This window comes from Cygnus atratus, chromosome 4 (genome assembly GCF_013377495.2).
Source record: "Cygnus atratus isolate AKBS03 ecotype Queensland, Australia chromosome 4, CAtr_DNAZoo_HiC_assembly, whole genome shotgun sequence".
NCBI classification, from domain to species: domain Eukaryota; kingdom Metazoa; phylum Chordata; class Aves; order Anseriformes; family Anatidae; genus Cygnus; species Cygnus atratus.
In genome coordinates, this window is record NC_066365.1 from 44,984,550 (window position 1) to 45,011,098 (window position 26,549).

At 36.5% G+C, this 26,549-nt stretch overlaps 1 protein-coding gene and 1 pseudogene across 2 annotated transcripts in view; one reads left to right on the forward strand and one right to left on the reverse strand.

The window, feature by feature from the left end:
* SYNPO2 (synaptopodin 2) overlaps positions 1-21,317 on the reverse strand; it is an 89,474-nt gene extending 68,157 nt beyond the window's left edge. The window contains exon 1 of one of the 2 annotated variants that reach the window (XM_035546796.1): positions 21,189-21,317. In XM_035546796.1, coding sequence (XP_035402689.1) covers positions 21,189-21,317 — 129 coding nt within the window. The remainder of the gene's footprint in view (positions 1-21,188) is intronic. The other variant, XM_035546806.1, reaches the window with a different exon arrangement.
* The window catches only part of LOC118252062 (protein transport protein Sec24D-like), a 197,784-nt pseudogene that overhangs the window by 109,178 nt on the left and 62,057 nt on the right, over positions 1-26,549 (forward strand).

Here is a 26,549-nt window from a genome sequence, read left to right on the forward strand (position 1 = left end):
ATATATTCTTATGTGTTGGTCTCAATTACGAGTGATACTTTGTCACTTGCACCCAGTTTCCTCCTAAATCTCTGGCTTTTGTATGGAGCTCGATGCCTGTTATAAACTAAAATCTGATATTTGCTTGCTGATGAATACCTAAAAACTAATGCTGATAAATATGTAAACACTGCTGAACAAATTAAATCTGCAGTCTTCAGGAAATGCTCAGGATGCTTCCTTTTAAATATGAAAATATCTCTCATTAAATCAATTAGTTACCACTCAGAGGAAAAATAATCTGGAGTATCTGAAGGTATTAGTAGACTATTCGGTTATATCTACTTGATTAAGGTTATTTCCTGCCCAATCGTTCAGACAGGATATTTTGAAAATCCAAAGTCATTCTTCTAGAGCAACTGCTGCCCTCTCTGCGGGGGTTCAGCAGGAGTCCTCAGCAGAAGAGGGAAACAAGGGTTTGCTCACAGTCCTGTATTCTCATGCTGTTGCTTCTGTTTTCCTTTCATCCAGAAACTAAGGCAGCACTTCCTCAGTCTGTAGGAAATCAGTGCCTTGCTGCATCACCACCTGCTATGGGTCCTGAAAAATTACCAGTGTCAAATGAACCAAGATTGGCCAATGCCACACATGCAGTCCTAGATGTAATCAAGTCCAAGACGTTGTAACTGTGCAATGCAATGGCTCGTGTTAGACACCAGTGATGTCAATATACTGTTACGCAAATCTGTGAAGACTGATTTCTGTGGTCGTAGCCATTTCTGATTTAGGGGGCCTGTTTATTGTGCTTGTTTGCTTAGTTCTGCTGATGTAATCTAATTCAATTTAACTGAATTATTTCCTTCTTTCCTGTCTGCTGCCAGCCTTCTCCCTCCCTCAGCTCCCTGGCAGCCAGGTCCAGGATAGGCCTTCAAAGGAGCACAGACTCTCTTTTGCAGTCTTTTGTGATACCAGTCCTGTTGCTATCAGGTAGAGCACTGGCTCAGAAGCGGGGAACCTCCTGTGCCTCTTGGCCTCCCACCCCCAGCAGCAGAGCCCTTGCCCTCCCCTACCAGATACCAACCAGGAGGCCCTCACACAGAACAACGCTGTAGTACGCTAGCAGCAGCAACAACAGTTTCATACTTCTTCCCCACATCTTTTCACCTCACATATTTTTAAAATGTGAGATCTGCAAAACAATTTTTCAAAAAATCCATTAAAATTACCTTAATTCTAAAATTCTGTCTGCCCACAACCTACTGCAAGGGTAAATTATGGCTGCAACTTTAGGTCTCTCATCACAAAGGTACCTCATGAAGCAACAGCAGTGCTTTAAGTGCACTGTACAGCCTAGAACAATCTGAAGGTATGCAAGATTATTGGGTTCTCCCAGAAATGAATGTTTGCGATACATACATGAACCGTGTTTGGCCGGGACATTCTCAGCTGATCAGGCATTAACAAGGTGGAAGGGAGTGATGAGGGTTTTGAAGCAATTTTTCTTTTAAAATCTAGCTTTGAAGACTACAAGATATTTTACCTATATTTAGCAGAATATTCAATTTCAATTAGCCTCATAGCAGTTTGAAATGTTCAGCATTTTACTGTAAACTTCCTAGGAATAGGAATTCACATACAGAGACAATCTTGCCAAAATAGTGTTCTGTTTTTACTTTCAAGATGTGAAACTCCCATTGAAATCACTTGGTTGCTTTCTGTTAACTTCAGCCTCACTTGGCTCAGTCTTAGAGAAGCACTGAGGAAAAAGTTTATAGTGCTAAAAGCGGGAAAATAAAAAAAAAAAAAAACAAATCATCTTAAATTACAATTAAAAAAATCAGCTCTTTTGCAAACTTTAATTTATACAAATGGCCATGCACTATCACACACACTTTTGTACATGCACTTTCACATCAAAATGTGAACCTCTAACAGTTGTTTAAGTGAACACAGAAATATATGTGCATTAAGGACAAAGTAATTAAAAATCTTAAAATATATTAACACCTTTCTGTTGTGACTGATGAATTACTGTCTTTGTTTAGAGTGGAAAAACTGTAAACTATTGATGCAGAATATTCTTTGGACTACACAGTAAGAAGTGTCTTGATATGAAGCAACTGACTGACTCCATGAAGTTTTATTCATTTACGATGTCCTATAACTTTAAGGCAAAATGGTGTTTTTTGCTATATTGTGTTCCCCTCCAGATGGTTTCTACAGAATTTTGGCAACCACATGCAATGATTATTGTGGTTGCCCTTCTAATCTCACACACTTTAAATAGACAAGCCATATCCTTACAAAAATATTACAGACTGTTCAGCAGATCTTTAACTATCAAACTGTGTTTGACTGTCACATTAAATAGAATATCCTGACCCCATTGCCTGGGGTTTAGATAAAAACATTGAAACACTTAGCTATTTAAAGAGTGGACTATATACCAGATTTTTCTAGGAGTTCACTGTGCTGCGTACCTACTTCTCTTGCTAGAGCAGCAATAGCTAAACAGCTAGAGCAGAGCTTAAAAAAACATGCTTCTTTCCATATCTTGCATGAAACACTTGCTAAACGCTCAGCATCCCTCACCCAGCCATTGCATCTTTAAAATACATACATCAGCTAGCATGTACTTTTTTATGCGTATTCCTAGTGTTAACAGTCACAAGCACTATTAAAACTTAGTTTTGAGGCGTAACACCAGTTTCTCTCCCATTTGTAAATAAAAATAGGATACTTGAATGTTGCAGCACACAGAAAAGCAGAACTTTAAGTGACATGTTGGAGATGTGATTTCATGCATCAATTTGTAAAATATAAGATGGGGTTTATAATGAAAGGATACAACGATCACTTGAGTACTGCCTCGTGCTTTCTGATCAGCCTCCCCTTTGAATGGCACAGTAAACAAAAGTTACAAGCTACAAGACTGCCTCTTTCACATCTTTGTGCTATGCCAAAAATTTCAGTTGCTGAATCATAAACAGTAACAGAAGTTTAAGGTGAAAAGGGCTTTTTTCTGTCCTAACTTTACTATTGTATCCTTTAAGCTGTCAGGGGAGAGAACAATAAAGGGAATAAAACAATAATATTTACTTGTAGCATTTATAGTCTCAAATGTCCACAGCATAGCCATTTATGTAATTAAAGTAGCTTCATGTCAAATAATTTTATTACTGTGAACAGTTGGACTTACAGTGTTGGGGTTTTGAGGAAGTTCCAAGAAGCTGAAGTATGTGGGGCGCAGTGGAAGAGCTGCACTATCTGTGCATAGCTGAGTGAGTGATGATTCCTGAGTTTGCTGCATGTGTTTGGCAGTCAGTGATTTGCATCGGTGGGTGTAGGAGCTCACTTTAAGGCCAGACCAGAATAAAGTAAATGTGAAGTTTGCATTTGAAAGGAGAATTCTGTCTCATCTGTAGAACAGAGAGTAACGGTAAATGCTTTATTTTTCCTGACCTTTTTCCCCTTCCCTTTAAAACATTACTGTATTATGTTGATTTACAACATTCTGAAAAATGTGATATTTTCCACTTTAAATCTATCCTTACTGTGCCCCAAACAGAAGATAATTGGGTTTGGTTTTATTAAAATCCTTTCTGAACTTTTTACACTGTAGCTATTCCTCTCAAATGAGTCATACAATAACCATTCCCAGTTTGTAGCCAGTTCTCCAAAGAAGCAGAAGAAAAAAGAAACAACTTCCTTTTAAGGGAATGAGACCTGTTTGTAATGATAAACCTCTTTCCATTTCTATTTGAAGACATTCTCCATAACCCAAGAATTGATAGTTATAAAAACACTACCTGCTTTATTTGGATTACAAAAACACTCATAGCTATAGAACATTGTTTAATGTTAGCCTAAAGCATCTGTATATACAGTCACACGTAGGAGTATTGTTGAAATTACATGTGATATGTCAAAGGAGCATCTAGTTTACCAGAAATCTGTAAGAAACAGCCTGGAAATTGTTTAGTTTTATTTTACTTAATGTTTAAATGAGTGAGTTTAAACAAAGAAGTATTTAATATTTATGTGTAAAGAAAACAGTTCAAGTGTATGTAATTGTATAAGCAAGCTAACAGCAATTTCTGTTCTAGTGTGGTACAATTCCTAAAAATCATCATACTACATGAATGCTGGAGTATTCACCTGTTCCTAGAATTTGGGAAAACAAATGACATTGAATGACATTGCAACAATTGCTAAAACCTCTGAAAACCCCTGCTTTTTAAAAGCAGCTATTTGTACATCTACTCAATTTCCAACTTTAGGAACTGTAACTGCTATTTAGGTGCCCTCAATATATATTTCATTTTCAAACTGACTGCGGTCCTTCCAAGGTTCTTCTATTACCCTTGCAACTAGAAAGTAAAAGTTCCTCTGACACCATATGAAAAAAGATAGAAACATTAAAACATTAGGATTGCTTGGGTTTTTTCCTCTTCTGGGTGGAATAATTTTGCAATTGAGAACATGCAGAAATGTATTCTACTTGTAATGTAGGCTGTAACTCAGGTAGGAACCAGTCTTCAGAATCTAGTACTGTAAGAAAAAGAGCACATGGCGTTACTTGCAGTAATTTTTTTAAAGTTGGCAAGAAAGCCATGATTATTTTTTATTTTTTTAAGATATCTGACCATGGGTATTTTTTTCAGGATATTAATTTTAATTGTGTAAAATGGGTGTTATTGCATACAAATTAAAATATTTCATTGGAAGTGCTACTTAGATGGGAAATTAGAATAGAAATACAAACGAGCTAAGGGTTGAAGGGGAAAAGAACTGATATTAAATTCAGATGCAAGAGTAGAGATGAATTAAGTTGTATTGCAATCCATTTAGCTCTGAACCCTGACACTATAGTTTATTAGAGAGGTGGAGACAACAGAATTCTTTGTGACATTGATTTGTATTACTAGAGGAGCTACAGCAGACTTCTTCTGTGTTGTTAAAATAAATTAATCAAAACCAGCAGGGGAGCGTTCTTGAATTACAATGGTTGCATTATTAAGGATCTGTAAAGACTGAATTTTTAAGGAAATCCAAGAGGCATGTAGCTTGGGAAAGAGACAGTTGGTTTTTAATGCTGCCTTTTTTAACAATTCTGGAGTAATAAAAGAGACAGAGTATTGTTTCAAGCAGATCTTTGGCATACATTTTCTATTCATTTAATTATCTTTCTGAAATATTATTATGATGTACTAACCCAAGCATAATATGGCAGCTCTCATTCCACTCTAAAGTGCTTTAATGACATTTGGCCAAAATCTGTGCCAGCTTGAAGACATGTCAGCTATCTTGCAGATGCAGCTGTACACACAGAAGTCTGCAGTCCACACATTCGTGAAATGCAGCTGTCCTATGCCAGAGCACCACTGTGTGTGTGTCTTTTAGGAGGTAAAGTAATATTTTCCAAATAAAACTCTCAAAACAGGAAGGGACACGGGGTAACTAATGTAATCAGATCCAAGGCACAAGTTGGAATTTGGTTGGGACACTGTAAGTAGTCTCTCTCCTACAAATAGACTTTAAAAAGTAAAATGATTGCAGGTGGTCAGACCTGCCAGGCACACGTTTCCTGCTAGGGTCACTCAGGGGCTGGCCTAGCAGGGACCCTGCCGTGTACTGAATGCACAGCAGTAACTTTCTGCAACACTGGTTTTGTCAAGAAGGAAGGGCCTTGAAAAAGGAGGTGGCAATTTGAAGTGGTATTATTTCACTTTGAAGCACAGTTATTTGTTGCAGCATAGGTGTACTTTGTATAAAAGCATTCTGCTAGATATGAAAGACAACAATCACTGCTGTTGCTAGTATTCCTATTAAGTGATGTCTGGCTTACAAAATATCAGTCAACTGTGGTCTACCAATGAGACAGTCACACACAGGAGATGTATGGGTACATCTCCATTTCCTGAAGACAAGGAACCGAAGTGTGAAAGTGCTTCTGCATTACCTATTATTATGTAATGGAAGAGCACAAGTAAAAAGCTTAGTGTTTTTTAAAGACATATTTTCTGTGCATTATAACTTTACTAAGCTTCCAGAAGCATTAAATCCAATTAATGGGGACAAAACCTAGGACAAAATCCTACCTGTTTAATTAATTTCAATTGACTCTGGATTTTGCTGCTAATGAACCTTCCCATTTTAAGACCTTAAAGATCTAAAATCTGCTAAGAGTATGATCATTCTGAAGAATACTGTGTTACCCCAAATTACAAGTATGTTCTCACCTCTGACCTTCCTTTATGCCTCCTGGACTTTGTTGAAAATGCACTACAGTTCTTCTAGCACAGCTCCATCACCTTCTCTATTGTTATGCTGCAGAGTAATGGCCTATTCTGTAGAGCGTTACTGAAATAAAAGTTAGAACTTGAAGTCACGATAGACTTCTGTTCTTTTCCTCATCTTCCAAAACTATAAATTGTAGAAATAACAATTAAGAAAGATAATTGAAAAATGCTCTGGGACTAAAATAAAAGAAGATTTTTAAATCTTACTCAGATGTTAGAATAATAATGAGTTTTAAAAAATTTTCTGAAAATAATAACAAAAGAAACAAGCATATGCAAATGAGCAGGATAGTCTTGTCTCTATCAAACATCTGGAAAACATAAGCACACATAAAAGAACTACCCTTTCTAAGGATTTAATTTAATAACTCATCCCATTTGAGAAGATTAACATGTGGCTATAAAATACCTACTTGTCATTCAGAATATTTCATCCCAACATTGATAGTTTTTTGACAGCTCTACGGTTATATGATGTTAGGACAAAAGCATTCCTTTTCATTTTGCAAGGCTTCTGTTATTCCAACTTTGTTGCAGTCTAACTCAGTTGCATTGTTACAGCCATATGGAACCTCTGAGTAACTTTGATTGGATAAATCTGGAACTGTGACAGATCTTCATGATTTGGTCTTGAGACTGAACACAGCCTTTGCTACAGAAGCAAACAACAAAAAAAATGTATTTTGTACTGAGTTAAGAGGCACTTTTTGTAAATACATGTGAAATTAAGGGATTGGCAGCTGCTAAAACAAAATCCTCCATGTAGTATTTCCCTTTAGATCTGTGGAAACTCCCAACAAAGGTCAAATACTAGCTTAAAAAGATGAGACACATACAGAACAGGAAATGGAAATCATTCTATCTTCTCCTCTCATAGGCATTCTTCTGCTTTCAGCATTTACTAGTGAAAGAAAAAATAATCTGAAGGAATATCTGACAATATGACAGTATGTTGTTCATGAAGGATTGTTAGAAGGAGTTTCAGGAAACCTGTGGTAATGGTAGCCAGCCCTGATCTGCAGCACTCTTGCAAATGCCAAACACCAAAGAAAGGGAATAGAGGCTAGGAGGAACCTGTGAAGGCACAGCCAGAAACCGAAAAGTTATTTATATGGATCGGTTCTGTATTTTGGATTTGTTTCTTGAGCAAGTGCTTCCCTATGATTCACATTACCTTGTGCATTGGAAATTGATGGGTGATGTAATTACTTAACTCATGGCACTGTTTCTAGCTCTCTTTAAGAAACCTTTAGAGTCAGATGCAAATTTCAGCATATTGTTGATTAAAGAAGTCATTTAAAGATCAACTGAAAAGTGGCATTTTAAACAATCAAAGAGGAATGTAGAAATGTGCAGTGCTCTCTTTCACATGAAAGAAATAATCTGACTCAGATTGCTTCAGAAAAGTTACAACTTTGCTGACACCGCTCTTATTAATACAATTTTGAGGGACGGGGCCTGCTATATGAATTGCTAGTATCTTCTCAAGTTTCTCTGGGAAGCATACTTTTTAAGGATTGCATAGTCTTTAATCAGATGTCATAGGTCAGTGCCTTCATAAATTGAATTTGGTGTCAGAATCAGTGTTCAGTTTCCTCTTCTCTTTATTATTTTGCCCTGAAACTTACCTTTTTCATATTAACTTAAGCCTAATAAGTAATTTAAAGAAAACACTTCAGCAAGAGCATATTCACGTCACTGTATCAGAGGGAACTGTTTTTCAGTTCTTTCCTTTTTGTATGGAAGAAACCAGAAAGCTGCATGTTGAAGTAAACTTTATCTCTGGCCTGAGAGCATGTTGCAAATGTAAAATTAGAGAAATCAAGAAAGTTCATGGAAGCTTTTAAATGAAAATAACTCAGTTGGACCAACATAGGTTTTGCTTTAAGTGATGTGTAGCTATAACGTGAGGTTGTGCAAATCCCTAAGGGATTGTTCCTTTCTGTAGTGCTATAAAAGTATAAAAACAGAGGGAATTTTGTGGTATATCATTTCCTCTCCCAGTAAGGTGTACAAAAATGCTACAATACAAAAGGGAGTAGATGTCACTAAGAAACCTATTGGCACAGTATTTCCACCATGTGCAGACTGAAGAACTTCTCCAGGTATTAAACTCAGTCCCACAATCTGTGGATTACAAAAAATCCTAATATCATAAAATGCTGTTGATGCCAGAGAGCTCAGGTCTCATCTGATGGCTCACTCATCATGATTTGTTGGAAACCAATGAGAGGAAGCTTTTTAGTTAGGTAATAGACAAGCAAGAGACATTGCATAGAATTGGAGCAATAGGTAGCTGCCTGTGCACGGTTTGTAGAGGTAAAGCTGTGACTGTCAGCATGATTCATCCAGTCTTGAAATAAATGTTGTTCCTTGTTTTAGATGCAGCACACAAAAAATGGAATTATGAACATTTTACAGCCTTGAAAAAATGCCTGGGTCTAGAGCAGTAAAAGGCTTTGGGGAGACATTTAGTTTGGCTCTCATTTTAGATGAGTTTGATTGCCGTGTTGCAGCCTACAACACTTGAAAATAAAATATTTTTCGTAAGAGGAAGGGATCCTTCCCACCCTGTTCAGTTTCAGCTGAGATTGTGCTAAAACCTGGTCCAGTCACTGCCTCTCTATTTTTATCCCAGGACCCAGCGGCTGGTGAACTGTGCCAGAGATTAATTCTTCAGAGCTGGCTGATGCAGGAACCCAGAAGGCCTGAATTCAAGCCTGATTTGGACAGGCCAATGCATCTTTAGTTTTCTCTTGAGTCAATTAGCACCCAATATCAATTTGCGCTAATTTGTAGTCCCTGCAACTTTTCCAGGCCTCTTATGCAAATCAGGACTGGAAGCAAACAACAACTGAATGACCCAGGAGGGTGGTACGGGGCTCAGCACCATTGTTCTCAGGCAGAGCATTTCAGTGCTCCATTTGTTCATGTAGTAACACTAAAAAAAATATCAGGACACAAAGATGACCATCTCCTTGGGCTTAATTATCATACCCTTTGTACTGTTCTTGCCTGTATAGAAAAAGAGGCATGCAAGGTCCTCTCATAGATTTAGATTCACTTGATTGTTTTTCACTGTTGCTGTAAATATAGATGAAGAAAGCTGTAAGTCTGAGAGTTTGGGAAATATTTGCTTCTGTGGATTGGCAAGAGGTTTTAAAGTCAAATCATTTTGTAGTCACAGACTGTGCCATTTAATTCAGAAATCTTTTGGTAACATTATGTTGGGAATCTGGGAAGTGACTTAAAAATGTAGCACATGTAGGAGCTGAATGAGGACTTTTCAAGGAAAGATGCAGTCATGGAAAAATATGTTGGATCAGACTTATAGTGATCTCTTAATTTCAAAATATTCAAGTAAAAATGGGCAGAAGCTGCAAAACTCAGGTAGACTTCCAACATCCCTAGCTGTTCAAGGATGCATCTTTAGAAGGGCTAGTATTGCAGGCTGAAGTCATGACAAAAATTAAGGGAGGGAAAAGGAAAAGCAAGATAATGAGGAATTTAGAAAAAAAAAAAAAAAGATACTTCAAAGTTCAGTTTAAATTGTATACAAGACCTGGGAGACTTCTTAAGTCTTCCATTGCTCCCAGCCCTGGCCCTTCTCATATTGGGCTGGAAGAAATTTAGGTTTGATATAATGCTTGTTTTTTTTACTCTGTTTGGTTATTTCACTACATGTATTACATAGTAGTGTGTAATATTACATGATTATATGATGTAAAACAGATAATGATTTTTTTTTCTTTAAACGATTATGTCTGCTTCTTTCTTAAGGCCTTCTGAAATATTTCTTTTTTAGTTAAATTAAAAAAGAAAATTGTGACTTAATTATAGTATTACAAAATCACAAATCAAACCCTAGTACAAATTTATGGGGCCCCCCTTCAAGAGATTATATTCTGTTTGTATGCAGGGCTTAATAAGTAGATGTGATAGGAAGAATTGAAATGGCTTGAAAAAAGCAATGAGGGATGTAGAGCTTGATTAATTGGATAATATGTGATTCTTGATTTGTTTACATATTTATCTTGAATTAATTAATTCTACACTTTGAAATTACTCAGTCTGAGAGTTGCTGAACTGAACAATACTCAACAGCTTCAGTAAGAAAATACTAAAGCTAACAACCAAAATTTCTCAAAGGTGTATCTATCTTTACATTCAGCTACCTGTGATTTTGGGGACTGTGAATAATAGCACCATCTAGTGATAATCAATAATATGTCAGTATCATGAAAAGGTCATTATTCAGCCTGGGTGTAATTGCACGCTGCTAATTCACTTAGCAATGGGATTTGGGCACTTGAAAAGGAAAAGTGCTCTAGATGTGATTTCTATCTCAGTTTAATGACTAGTATCTTCCTCATGATACCCCTAAACATGCACAGCACATCTAAATGCAGACTTTAGCTGACAGTATGGATCCCATGAAATAAAACTTTAAAAATAGCATTTTGCTTCATAAACAAATGGCTCAATTTTATTAGGCATTATTATAACAAACCTTCCCACAAGTTTGTGAATTACTTGTTGTTTTGTATTGATCAGCATAATAGATTCATTCATCTGAATGAGAATTTAGGTGAAACCATGCTAATTAGCTAGATATCTTTTTTTTTTCTTTTTTTTTTCTTTTCATACAAGTCAACAATTCTAAAACCTTGGGTTTTCCACAGTGAGGGATGTGGAACAGCTGCTTCTCTGTAAGGGTCTTAGACATTAAACAATGCTATATTTTAGACTTTGCTTAAAATATCCTTGATTAATGATAGCTTTTTCTAATTTGAAGAGTTTTATAAGCAGGTCTTACACTATGCATTCGGGGAGTATTCTTTCCAGTGTACAGGGAGATCATTATGAATATATGATAATATATAAAGCTATTTATCCTTTCAGATTATTTCCATATGCATCCTCTGTAATTAAATCAGTGGCTTATGGCAGCTAGTCTTTGAAGTTCTCTTTGCAGAATAGGAAAATGTAATTTGTGGAACAAAATGCTGATCAGTGTATTCCAGCCACATCTGTTATGCTCTAGTAGTTCAGAGATTTCAGCGATGAGAGAGTTCTTGCAAAGCAGAAGGTTTCTTTTATTTATTTCAGTCCAGAGGTCTGGAAGTGACAGGCACTATTCTAACCAAGTAACAAGGTTTAAATTCTTAGGCATTGTTTGGCCTCAATTTTCAGTGAGTTCACTGAAAGTAATGCTTAAGTAAGTAGCTGTATTTCTATATTCAAATAAAAGTACTTCTGAGAGAATGGTAAGAGAAAGCAGAGAAAGAATTTCTTGCAGAGAAGAAGGATTTAAGTTTGTATAGACATAAATAGAGATATGTCTTCAGGAGCACTAGTGTTAGTGGTTGAGTAAAGCTAATAAAACTCACGACAGTGAATCCCCTTGAATACGGTAGATCCAGGAAACACTGGTATTATACAGGCATAGGCAACCACTGTAATTACCATTGCACAATTCTCCATTTGGATGCTTTTCTTCTGGAAGAAAAGCAGGTTTTTGCAGGACACTTAGAGCCTTTCCAAAGTGATGCCAGTTCAACTGTTGAAAATGCATCTGCAAGTTAGGTGTGCCAACTCAAGGAGTTACTGTCTGCTTTGTCCGGCCACAGCTGTGCATGCTGAAAAGGTTGCCACCCAGAGCTGCTTGGCACTCCTCTCTTTCCTCCTCCCTGTGCTAAGGTGGATGTTTCCACACTTCAAATCATGTAGATGAGCTGCTCTAATGATTGGTCCCTAAGCTCTTGGTCAAAATGAGGTTAGTTAGCAAAGCCCTGGTATATACATTGTTTAAGAAATACCAGCCTATTTCAACCGACACAAACCTATTTGCAGAGCTGAAGGAAGCAACAGGGCAGTTACAAGTAGTCCCTTCAACCAATAAAAGTTTGCAACTGAGAGATATGTCCACAGCCTAAATTCCCTCCTTAGCTTACACTGATACAGTATGCCCATCAGTAAGTGTCTCAAGTATCTAGTAATGTCAGTCGAATACCTATTATTAGCAATCATTTCACTTTCTTATAAATTGGCAAACTGAAATGCCTTCAACTCAAAAGTGTATCTTGGTGCTTACAAAGACTTCCAAGATAGCTTGGAAGTAAAATATACAATTACCAAATAGATAAAAAAAAAAAAAAAAGTTACATTATTCAACAGTGTTACTGGAATACCCTGAAGTCTGTTTTTATTAAGTTTCTTTTTTTTCCTTTGAAGGGAATTACTTCTGCTAGACAAAGAGTATTGTAGGAAATAGATCTCTAGCAAAAGCTGCTACACCCTTCCCAATGAGGATTTTTATTCATAATATCTGCTTCTAATTAAATATCTATCCTATATAATACATCTTAACACTCAATCCTTTGCCCTTTAAGGTCAATGGCAATTCGCCCATTGAGTTCATGGGAAAAAATGCAACTGCTTTGTTAAGGAGTCCTTTATAGTAATTTCAGCTGTTTGTTTTTTAAAACAAAGATTTTTCTCTACCACCTTTGCCTACAGACAACAAGCGGTTCCTGTTACTCCTTGTGCAAGAGTACTAGGAAAGGGGAATTTGGTGTTACAAAATTATGCTTGCTTGTCATTCAGTTTGTTTTTCTTTGTTACTATCGAGTGCTGCAATGGACATATGATTGTCTTCCTTTTCTTTTTTTTTAGAAACTTTCTTTCTTGAAATTCTGTATTGTAGCAATTCATGACATACATGACATGTTTATGTATATAGAGAGCATACGAAATGAAACCATCAAGACGGATGATCCATATAGAAAACTGTAACTTATCTACTTTGCTCAGAGTTTTGACCCACCAACGGTTCATCTGCTAATGAATTGTAATAAAAAACATGTTTACAAAAACCAAAGCATCCAGCTTCCTAAATGAGACCGTATTTCTGAAATTTACTTACAAAAAGGCAAGTTTATAAAATAACAATTCCACAACTGCACTGTCCAGGATGATGTAACTCTTTTGAAGGAAAAGGTTACCCATGCTTCAGTTGCCCCAACCCAGATGTAGCAAGGAGATACCAAACAAAGAAGGAAATTTAAAGGATTCAAAATATGTTTCTGTGGAAGTAGAAAGATTTGTAGGCAGTGCTTCCCTGCTAAACAAGAGAAGATCCTGTGCTGTGCCCAGAAGTGCAGCACATAGAGAGCTCAGCATATGAGCCTATCAACTCTGGAGAGCTTAAAACCAGGTTTTCATTGCAATTTTCCTTCCACATAAGCAACAAATAAAGCAGCCACTTCACTCTTCTTAGCACCCCACTGGGAGTAAAGTGCTGAGGTGTTTTGAAGATTTTTGGCTTTCATGCTCAATGCCATGTTATATTGGCAGGTAACCAAAGGATAACACTTTTTTTTTTTTTTTTGGTGCATGCTGAAGTGTTTCAGTCTAAACCTGCGTTAGCCTCTTCCTAACATCCACACTGCTTATGGACTGCAGATTCTAATGAAATGGGACAGATGGGAAAAATTACAGAAAAAGAAAAAGAAATCCACTGTGTAACTTGTGTACATTAGGTCTGAAATTTAAAACCTTCAAGCTGATATCCAGGGCTTTTCTTTAATGCCTGTTCTGTTCCAGCTAACAAACAGTACTGGTTGCAATCTAAATGTTGTCATTTTTGTCCACAGTTAATTCCCTGCACAGAATTGTTCCTTTTAAAGTAGAAGCTATCTCTGTGAATCAGTCTCACTTTATAGAGTGCTAAGCATTTAACCCATGAAATATGGTCCCTAACACAGATTTCTGCTCTAGAAAGTAAATCTGAAGCACGCTGAGATTGAAAGAAAGCCCTTCCATTATTTGCATAAATTGCTTGCAGTATCCTCTCCATCAATCTGACACAATCCTAAAGGGTTTTGTAAACAGCATTTCCTGTTGTGATATTTTACTGTGAACTTGGCCAAAAGTCTTACTATTACATTCACATTCACAATAAGAATGCAATGGCAGAAAATACAGAACAATGAAATATAATAATGTCATGCAGTGTACTTTAAATGTTTCCAGCAAAGAACCTAAACAATGGGGCAAACCTCTGTACAAAGCAACTAATCTGATTTAGTAGGAATACACTGTTTGTTTTTTTTAACTTGTTCGGTTTAAATCAGTGTGAATTATGTCGTTCATTCTATTCCATTGAAAACTCTCCTAGCATGAGAGTTGGGAAAGTATCTGTTAGAAACAAACACAGAATACTTCCATGTATCCAAAGCATGCTTGTATTTGTCTAAATACTGTGGAAAGCATGCCAAAACCAGCTTGGTATGTAGTTCTGTATATCTAAAATAGGGTGTACAATCATGTGCTGGTTCAGCCTGCAGCTTTTAAACAACTAGATGGGACTTCAGTACTAAACATTTCCACTGGCACGATAGCTGGAACGCAAAAGTTTGGAGCTAGAAAATGCAGAGCCCTAACCTTGGGAAGTGAATATAAGCCTTTGCTGGTACAGGCGTATGAAGTTTTCTTTCCTAATTATTTTTCTGTTTCTAACTAGCAATGAGAGCTTTTCAGGAACAGTTACTCAGCAGTGGTGTATTTTAGTTAGATTTTGTGAACCTTAATTTGTTCCTTCATTTTGCAAAATAAATTCACCTAACCTCTGTAAAGCCCAAGTTCTTCCCTGTCTTTCAGTGGAAGTTTTGTCATTTACTTAGAAGCTGAACTGTCTCATCTGAACATACGCAAAAAATGTTATCAGTTGTTAAATTGGGTCAGGGCCCATAAAGGATTCAAAATCCTCTCAGGAGAGGATAGGGAAAAAAAAAAAACAACTTTCCACATAACTCTTCATGTGAAAGAATATGTAAATATGCCTTACAGGGTTTCCTGAATATCAGCAAATACAGGCTGTGTCAGATGGTCTGAAGAGTGAATTTGAGAATAAGAGCTTGTCCAGGCTGTGAAAACAAACTATGTTTGGAAATGTATTAGCTAGCAAATTTAAACAAACAGTTTTAAATGCAGTCCAAGTAAGGCAAGTTGTGTTTAAAAATCTCGTAGGTTAACTCTAAACTTCCCTCCCTCGCTGCCAAAGTTCAGCTAGCATGTTTTAAACATGGCTTGCTCTGTCTGCATTAGCATAAAGTTGTATTCAAATTCTATTTAACATGCCCATTGATACAAATAAGGAACCATCGGCAGGGTCATATTAGTACACTACTGAGCCTTTACACTGCATCTATGCATCTTCGTTTCAAACACACTAATGTACAGTAAGATCTTACTAGACTATGCATTAACGAGTATATTTTCAGAATCAAATGGCACCAAAGTACCAACTCCAACTCAGAGATGATTTCTAATGTCATCTGGAGATGGCCCGAAACAAAGTGGTTATTTCCTGCGTCTCCTGCATCTCAGGAGGAGCATGGTGCTCCTAGGTCATCAGTGCAAGCAGGCAAACAAACAAACTGCTTCAGCAACTGATGGTTTGTACTCATCTGTGTGACTTGGTATTTAAATGAGCTGGGAGCACACGTATAACACCAAGTGTATTTGCTGTGTCTCAGCTAGGATGTACCAAGCAGAACCTCAGCTTCTGCTAACCCCGTGTTTCTACCTGGCATTTTGGGCACATGTCAGTGACGAAAATGTAGGAGAATGACAGTGACTTAAAAGCGTTTCCTTAAATCTAGTGGCACTGATGTACTTTGTGGGTGGGCCAACTGTGCGCTGACATAACTCTCGTGCATGTGCCAGTGGCATGCCTTGCCTTACCTCAGGATCAAAAGCATAACTGTGCTAACATATCCTATACTGTATTTTTTCTCTACTAGAATTAAGTGTAGAGGTCAACTTGATGAAAGTCTCTTGGGCTTGTTCCGCATGTGTCAAGTTTTTCAGATAATCACAGGAAGAAAGCCAAACAACCACACTAGAGCCCACCTCTGTATACATCTGACATTGACTGATCAAATTCAGACGTCAGCGTTTCACACTGATGGTTGAGGTTGTTGCCAAGTCTTTGAGTTTCTCTTTCAGTTTCAGGTTCCATTGAATCCAAAATGATGAAACTGAGACTTGAATTGAAATCAGAGAGTTCTCATGGACAAGTGCACAGGTCCAAAATGACAAGGCAGCCAGTTGTCTCATGTCATTACTAAGGCAAAGGTAAAGCTACTATCTGTGTAGCACTAGCAGTCCATTTAAGAAATTGGCAAAATAGTCACAAACTGTAAATGTTTTGCATGAAGCCTAGTTGAAGCCATTGGATTTGAACTGTGAATTATCAAAGTATTTCACAGAATTAATTAGGACTATAGTTAACATTTACAGGACAATGGAAATTGCATGATATTTTGCATGTTCCGACATAAAAGAACATCCATCGAAATAGAGCAAAGGTTTTCAGGGTGCAAAACCACACTGAGTTTCAAAACAGTTTCAAAAAACAAAAACAAATTAGATTCAAAGTGTCCATTAAGTTCTTTGAAATAACTTGAAATTTTAGAGGATAGGCATTATAATTGTAATTATGCACTGGCAAATTGGTATGGTAGAAATTAAAGGAGGGGAAATGTTACCATTTTGTTTTTCTAAAAATTTAGCTGAAAAAGTTGCTGAAAAATTACATGAAGTTTATCAGCACTTTAAAAAAAACATTATGTGTTTCTCCGTATACAATTAGACAATATTCTGCCGTTGATGAATCAGGGAGAGACGAGGATGCTCTCAAAGATATAAAATAGGACAACATGATTCCCTTTGAAGATGTGTTTTTTGCTGACGTATGTAGAAATATAGCTGTGTTGATCAGAATATAGACATATTTACCAGAGTACTTCTAGACCTGACGTGATTTGAAATCACTAACAAGTGAGGCACCACTCTGAGTAACATCAGTTTCTTCAGTGTCTTAAGCATAATTGATCATAAGGATTTGTAAGCATCTGCTCATTTTTACTTTTAGGATACCAATATGAGAAAGAGGACTGAATTTCCTTTGAAGTGGTTAGAGGTCTAAGTGGTGGGACTTATCACCCTTGAATACTAGAAATATTCAGTTAATTTCCCAAACTTAAGTTAGCAAGACTTTGACAGATATAAACAATGAGTTCATCAAATTGCTGCTTGGTGTAGGTAATGAATATGCTGAACATAGCGTACCTCTGTTGCAACCAGGTAATGTAATGGAGTTACACTGTGGTTGAATTATAAATCAGTCATCTATAGACAACTACATTAAATTACCTGTTGCCAGAGAGGTACTTCTTAAAGGATATAGCTACGCTATATGTAACAGATGGTATTGTTAAGTGTTAGTAGGAACATTAACAGGACTTTATTTCAAACGCTAGTCCAGAAAATCATCCATCATTTTGTACATACAGTTTTTATATATTTTATAAATTAAAAACCGCAAAGATATTTACATGGAAAAAGTCCATGATATTGAGAAAAATAAGCATTCTTTCATGTATGTTATAGTGGAAACAGAAGGGACATCACGTGTCACTTTGCTCTTATATATCTGGAATTCTTAACCATCTAGGGTCACTGTTATATTGAGATTTCCAAACCGTCTCCTGCTTTGGAGAAGGTACTCTATAGTGCTACACTGACATGTTTTATTGTTGTTGTACATGCACAGCACAACTGATACAACCACTGTTTTCCTTTGTTTAGTACTCCCAATTACCTTTTTTATTTCCAGAACATTCGTTTATTAGATAGCTTTCTTTAGCACAGTGTCCCCTTTGACAGTGCATTTAAAACAGATATTTTTTAGTTCATTTTGATGTATTTGGACATACAAAGATTATACAAACTATTTTTAATGGACAATTTTTTGTGAAGTGTTTACAATAGCAGACGTAACAAAATAAGTTAATCTAAGGATCCAAGGTTTGAGTTGGGGGGTGGGTAAACATTTTGTATGCTTCTATGGAAAAAGAGTCAAATGTTTTTAAAAACTGCATGTTTTGAGTAAGAGTTATAAATAGACAAAGCAACGTGATAATTTATGATAGTTCAAAAAAATCTCCATTTGTTGCAATCTCACAAGTAACAAATTATTGAGATGTCTTGAACCTAATTTAATGGTTTGAAAATTCTTTGCAGATGAAAATTTCCTATTTTATGTGCTGGTGAGAAAATACACCACAAGATATTTCTTGGGAAGGCAAAAGGCTTCTATCTCTCTGTTAACACTTAGCATGATAATGGTAGATGGCACTTTATACTACACTCTCATTGATTTTAGTGGGAATGCTACTTGCCTATACAGTTTAAGAGCTGGGCAAGAAACAAACAATTTTTCTACACTTTTCTTGTTAAAAATGATGAAACAGTATTTTCAAAAAGCAGTCATAAGCCAAACTGGTAAAAGTTGCTTCTGGTAGTGAACTGCAATGACTTATTTCATTAGCTTTAAAAATAGTGTATATTACACTATATATATATAATATATATATATATAATATATATATATATACACTATATATATATATATATATATAAAAATAGTGTATATAGTATATACCAGGTATAGGTAAGTGTGAATTTGGGATTTTTGTATCCTGCCACAATTTCATGGACTGTCTCACTTCCCTCCATGTTACTTCCCTCTCCCCTTTAGATCCGTATCACAACCCCTGCTCTGCTGATGACCGGGGCCTGAGTGCAGTTCAGCAGCTGTGCAGGGGTATATTGCGCTCAGGTTGTGTTCAGCAACAACGAGAGAACCCCTCACAGCTTTCCTGCTGAGCTGAGATACCGAAAGAGAAATACATGCTTCTGACGAAATCTGCGTTGGTGTAAATTGGCAATGACCCTCCGGTTCCATGGAACTACATTAATATGCACTAGTGCAGAAGCTGAACCTTACACTTAAAAAAAAAATGCATTTGGAAAACACTACCTTTGGATCTTGGAGCCAGCAGGAAAATCACTATGCAATAGCTGTGTAATTGTTTAATCTTTCATGTGTTATTAGTCTCAGTTTTCATGGATAATGGAAGAAAAGCTGAAAACATTGCCTCTCCCCAAGAAGGGTCACACAGTGCCTAGCTGCAACCAATCCACCATGCTTACAACACATACATGCTGATAGACATGTACTCTTACAAAGTATTGTATCGACCTGTTGATTGGTTTCATTTTCAAGAAAACAAACTCATGCTTTGTTCTTTTTCTAAAAATAGATGTACTTGTTTCCTAAATTTTGATATTGCCATTAGAAAAAGGGAAAAGTCACAACTGTTACCATGTCTCTAGTTCTCAAGCTCCAAATTTTGGTGGTAAAAGGGAAACAAGACTTAAGTGCTGCTGTTTAGGATGTGAATATGAAAAAAAAGTATCTGGTGTGGACTGTAGTTGTCAGAAAAACTAAAGTTTATTCATAATCTTGTGTTCAAATTACTGTGATTTTTTGGTTTTAGTTTTACATAATCAAGGGCAGTTGCCTTTCACTATTTCTTACAATTTTTGAAGTTCTAGCTATAAATTTTCACTAGATGGCAGGACTCCACTGTTATCTATTATCAGTGGCTTTACTTGTGAAGCAACAGTTGCCTATCGGTAGAAAAAAATTTTAAACATGTTCAAGTTTTGCAAAATATTAAAACAAGCCTAAAACTTTAACAATAATAAAAAAATGATACATAAACTCAACAAAAATAATTCTCTTACTGAATATGATTAATATTGTAGACTTAACTGAAAATAATAGTGAAAGATGTTCTTTTCTTGACAGAGGAACTACAAGGACCTTCTTTTATAAGATGAGGTAGATTTACACATACTGTTCTGCTATTTGTGAAAAAAGTTAACTGATCCAGTAAATTAGATGTAACTAGTTAATAAGTATATTGACAGCTTAAAAAGTTAGAGCTTAAACGGCTGAACTACTGATCTAAAATAATATATTAAAATACAAAGAAAAATTAACACTCAGTGTACTGGAACTACCAAGATACTAAAAGGTGATCTGCAAATCCCTAAACATCTTGTCTCTCTGCCTATTTTTCTGGCCTAAGGCATATTTTAATCTCTCTCAATTTAAGAAGGGAGAATTGTGTGGTGAGCAGTCCCAGTACTGTTTCAGCCAATGGTATTTTGCTGATCCCAGAGCTCTGGACAAAATTTGTCCCCCTTGTCTAGGAAAACAGAACACAGCTCCATACAGTTACATAAGCCTCAATAACCATGACAAATCTTCATTGTTGCAATGGCATGAGCAATGATTTTTAACAGCGCTACTTTTTAAAGTATTATTTTTTAACTTGGGGTTACCAATTCTCCAGGGATTTACTTCAGTTTATTCTGAACTTCTGCTATCTCTTTTGCTTTCTTTTTATGCATGAAGATAATTTATGAAGCATTCAGTAATTTTCAATGTTGTTCATGAAATATAAAAGGGAATGTTTGGCTTCTGTTAAAGCTGCTCCTAAGACCAGCTAACTTTCCAAAAACAGAGATAACTCAGTGTAATGCTTTCCGGGATTCCCAAAATAGTAAGAACATTTTCTCATGATAAAGCTGTATTTATTCTATGCTTAGAGAAGAGAAGTATCGTAAATAGATGACTGAAACAGCATTTCCTAATATGAGATTCAGTGTTGCGATATGCTGAGAACATTCAAAAGCATACAGTGAGTTGAATAGGGGCTGAAAGGCATACAGCACCTCACAGTTTCAAAACTTTTACATTCAAGAGAATGTTTGCAATACTTGTTAACTATCTAAACGTAATCATCCCTTTTATTGAAACAAACACAATCAGCACCTGTAGAATCTCTGCAAAATGTGTTAGCACATTCAAACAAGCATCACAATACAACCCACACCAACAATTTCACCCAAGGCAGTATATGTTTAACAAACTGTTCTCTTCACTCGTGTTCACAAAACACTGACATCTTTCTCTCATGATCCTACCTTGGCGATTTGCAAAGGCTGCTTTTGCTCCTTGCCACCTTGCAATCTAAAGCCCCAAGGCGCCCCTCCAGTCATAGCAATGCAGATATAATCCCCTGTGCCCATTTTCCTGGTGCAGTTAGGCAGCATTCATTTACAGAAGAACATGAAAAATTTGTCTTGCAGATGTTCAGCGAGCCTGAGGTTTGTCTGCCAGGCAGAGCTGGAGACCCAGAGCACCACACTCTTGCTGCTGCTGCGTACTGCACTAGCAAATGTAGTCATTCAGAAGAATGTAAGAGCTCTCTCAGACCAAGGGCACAGCCCACTCTTTCGTCAGATTCCTATGCTCAGCCCACCTTCAAAGTAAAGTAAGTAACGCTGAGGAAACGCACACAAAGAGACCCGGCCATGAGACAGAAAAGGCTGTATTTAAACTTGAGTCTCTCGTGACAGCTAAATCAAAACAACAGCAGAAAGAAGTGTACATTTCCCAGTGATGATTTAGGACATAAGTTTACTTTAATAAATGGTGCCAGACATTTTAAACTCTAATTTACCCACTTCTTGCATTCATACTCCAAACAAAGAAGAAAGCAGAATCTCAAGTGAAACATCATGTACATCCTCTGAATTAATGATACACTTAGATTGAAAGCTCTTTTTAGGATTTTCATCTCTACCCTGCATGCACTTTCTGCGGAACTGTAGGTATGCCAAAAAAAAAAAAAGGAAAAGCTTTTTAATGTCCCAGTCCTGGAATTGCTTCTTTTGCTGGTACTCTCTAGCCCCAGCATATTTAAGCATGCACTGCTATTTAGCAATGACCTGAAGCATTATTGGACCGTAATAATGCCTGTTCTTATGCCTTTCCCACCATGGAAGGGAAGGGGATTAGTGGAATGAGATATCAATTCACTCTAATGATGCTATCAAGAGATGATTTGCATTGTAAGGTAGCCTTATCATAAGCATGAATAAAAATGATTCAGTGAGAAATTAATTAGTCACTGCATTACAAGACCTGGGTGCAATTCTGTTCCGGGTTCTGACTTAAGGTAGTCTAACTGTAGACAGCTGAGCTCCTGCAGATCTAGTTGGAGTGGTTTAAAAGGTGACTGTACAAAGTGGGTTTGGTTGGTTGGCTCTAGGTCTTCAGAGATGCCAGGGCAATGGGAAACACTTGGCATTTAAGTTACATGACTTTGCATCTAAGTAGCTGGTAACTGTTGAGGGTTTAAACCTAGGCCTGTGCCCTTCGTCAGGAATCTAAAAGGTACTAAGGTAACTCAAAGACTGGGTGGAGACATGCTCCCTAATCAAACAGAGGAAAATGTCACTCTCTAAATGTCAGGATTTAATGGAAGAAAGAGTGTTTTCTTTTACTGCTTGCAAGTCAAAGGCTCTGGAGAAGCAAAAGAAGCACAGTGTGACTTTTAATTAAATATTTTTAAAAGATACTACCAGAGAAGCCATACTCAGAAAGGGAATGGTCTTTGAAGGAGCTTTGCTAGACAACATCTGAGTGAAAAAGCCTGACTTAGAATAACTCAGTTCAAGAGGGCTAGCTGTTCCTTACTATCTCGTGCAATGTTGATCTGTTGCTATAGCAGACACTTTTTAGTTTTTCCCTAAGCAAAATCTTGCTTTAGACAAAATTGTTTCCTTTTGCTTACTAATGAAAATTCTTATAGATAATTTTGTGACAGTAAAATTCTTAAGCATGTAGCTGCAAAAAATGCTCTACAGCACTCTGGTAAATACAAAAATACTCTTGCTTTATTTTGTTTTTTACAGAAAATGAACCTTATAATGCATCAACCCTTCAAATGTTATAAATTTCTGGGCAGATTTATGTTTTTAATTATTACTAGGGTGCTTTTGTATTTAGTTTGTATTAGGCTCTTTTTTATCATTTTGGTAAAAAAAGGATAATCAAATCTGATCCCTGTTTACGAACACCTCCAAATACTTGTAGAAAAAGCTTCCCAAAGAAAAAGCTACCCAAATCTTCCTCTATCCTAATCTCTAACAAATAATGCTCCACAGGCATTAACAACTCCCATTTGCCATATATGACTTTCTTAAATGCTTATGCCTCAGCATATCTTGCTTTTTAATAGTAGTCTTATCTTCTTGTACATTCTCTGCATCCTTTGGGATTTCTAAATGCTGGTCAGAAATTGGACACATCATCATTAAAATTGGAGTCATTCATGGGGTTTATGACATTTTGGTTTCTATTTGAAACCAAATTTGTGCTCTATAGCACAAATAAATAGCATCAATTCAGAGATAATTTTGAAGACCACTGAAAAATTTAAAGTTAACAGCAAACACAGCCACTTAACCATTGCCCTCATCTCCATTGTTTTCTCTAAAACCAAAAGATCCGAGTGTAGGCAACAACCGATAAAAATTCTGTGTGACAAAACTCAACTTTATCAACTCAGCAAATTACAAATGCCGACATTCATCTGTGCCAAAATACAGGCAAAGATTTGGCTTGAATCTGATCTTCTATGATAAGATCTTTATGAAAAAAAAATCTAGGTCAAACCCCCAGCTGCCTATCTGCTTTCAAGAACTGCCAGTACAAAATTCTAGCACGTTAGCACTGATGAGCTCTGGTAAACTTAAAGTAGCTAAGTAACAATACTTAGACTTCAGTGAGGCCGTATGTCCTGAAATGTTGTCTCTGATAGGGGGTGAAAAATGATTGCTTAGGAAAAAGAACAAGAACATGGAAAACGTACACTAGTTTTCTCAGGCGGCCTGCAGTGACTAGCACTCAAGAAATTCCTCAGCCAGATGCAGTTCCTTTGTATTTAGTAACAGTTATAAATTTCTTTTCTATGAACTTTTCCAGTCTCCTCTTAAGCCCATATAACTTTTAGTATTTATAGCTGATTGTAGGAAGTCATCCCTAACCATATTGTGACATTTAAAAAAATCACCTCTTCTTGTTTGAATCTGGATCCTACAGATTTGTCTGACATCCCCTGCTTCTAGTGTCAGACACTGAACAAGCAATCCCCAGCTACCAAGTGTATTTGTAATGTTTTCCACTTACTTTATAGATATCTGTCATATCCACCTCAGTCATCTACTTTCAAGGGAAGACAAATAGGATAATTAGTCATTCTTTATACAGAAGCTCTCATACCTTTCATTATCCTTGCTGTCTTTCTCTATACCCTTCTTGAGGCAGGGTCTGGAACACCACACAGTCATCTGACTGCAGAAAAAGTTGGGATTTATACAATAACATGATGACATTATCTGTTTTCTTTTCTCATTTCTAACCCTGGCATTGCTAACACCTGATCTGCTTTTTCAGCTGCCAATGAGTTGATGCTTTCATGGAACTATCTTTTAAAATCTTAAAATCTTGTCTGATACTAATCAGTTCAAAGCTCATTGTTTTATATGTGAATTAATGTTTTATTTTTTTTTCTCCAGCATGCATCACCTTATACTTATAAGCCATGTTACAGTACGGCTGCTTAGTTTTCTTACAAGCCTTTGGTGAAGGAATTTGTTGAAAGCCTTTTGTAAATCCAAGATCAATCAGATCACCCTTATCCACATGTTTTTTGATCCCCTCAAAGGATAGCCTTATGTTTGCGAGGCAGGACTTCCTTTTATGAAAACTGTTTTAACTCTTCCCAGATAAGTCATATTTATCCAGATGTCCACTGTTCTTTATTATAGTTTCCACCTATTTGTTTTGTGTAGATATTGGACTGACAGGCTTGTTTTCTGAACCTCTCTTGGAACATTTTTGTTAAAAAATGGCACTCTGTAGTCTCAGGTGACAAGGCACTTTTAAGTAAGAGTCATCTGTTGCAGCTTCAAATTCCTTAAAACTCTGTGTGATCTCAGTGACTATTTCATTTTGTTTGCCTACAATCACCTACAGACACTTGTCCTGTAGATTCTTATGATAATAATCATTTATGATTCTGAACAGTTTTACTATCAATGGATTTACCTAAAATCTAATGTATATCAACCAGTTCTGTCTTCTGGATTCAGAAGACATTCCAGCAACATGAAAAGAAATAAGACGTATGCTACGTTTCATTCCACAATAAAAGAGAAGCTGTCATTTCAGCTACAGTTTCCTACAAAATTACCCTAGGTCTGTGGATTCTTTAAAAATGCAAACCTTTCCACCCATTCCTTAGTAATGAGAAATAGAGAGAGGGAAAGAGGATATCATGATCTCTAATTTATAGGCAGCATTTTAGTGCTGTAAATACCTGAATGGTAAGGTTTTCTCCTTTTTAACATTTCATTCTTTTCCTATCTGATTTTTTTTCACATAAAATCAACATAGGCTAGTTCCCTAAAAATGTCCATTTTAACAACTTTCGAGTAGATTCTAACTGTATCATCTGTAAACAATTTAATAAACTACACAATTTATTGTAGTATGTGATTTTAGCCAAATGAGAGAATCAGCAGGGGAAAGGAAAGGAAAGGAAAGGAAAGGAAAGGAAAGGAAAGGAAAGGAAAGGAAAGGAAAGGAAAGGAAAGGAAAGGAAAGGAAAGGAAAGGAAAGGAAAGGAAAGGAAAGGAAAGGAAAGGAAAGGAAAGGAAAGGAAAGGAAAGGAGAGGAGAGGAGAGGAGAGGAGAGGAGAGGAGAGGAGAGGAGAGGAGAGGAGAGGAGAGGAGAGGAAAAAGAGAGAAAAGAAACATTGTCAGTGCTTTTTGTTTTGTTTGTTTCTTAATTACACAGGGAAAAAAATACATAGTTTAATGGAACAAAAGATAAAATCACAGCCATACCACTTGAGAAAACAGTCTCTTCCAAAATGAATTGAAAATGGCCTCATCTAACAGATCCCTTCAAATGAGATTTAAAAAAGTTTCTGCAAACTAAGAGTAGTGTAAGGCAATGCAGTCTACGTTATTATCCTGAATCACTGCCTAATAACATTTCTTGTTTAGTAGTAATACAATTAAGTAGTTGTGTAAAATAAAAGCAAATTTTGAATGCAAAGATAAATTCCATTTTCCCCAAACCTTGTAGAAGTAGAAAAAATATTCTGCTTAATTCCTAGGCTTAATTTTTATTCTCCTGACTTCAGAAGCAACAAGAAACAGAGCCACATGGAAAGAATTTAATTTTTAGAAAAAGATTTAAATGATGGACAAAGTGAATGAAATATGTTGACGGAAGGTTTAAGCTGCACAGTGCCAGCAAACTTTCATTAAAGCTGATTGCTCCTCATTTTCCCCCCATCAAGTTTCTCTTGTCCTACAAGAAAATATAATAGAATCCAGATGTTTGATGGCATGAGGAACTTAGCTGTGCATTGCAAGATAAATAGGGTTTGCTGAGTGAAAGTACAGACATGTAAAGGTACAGTAAAA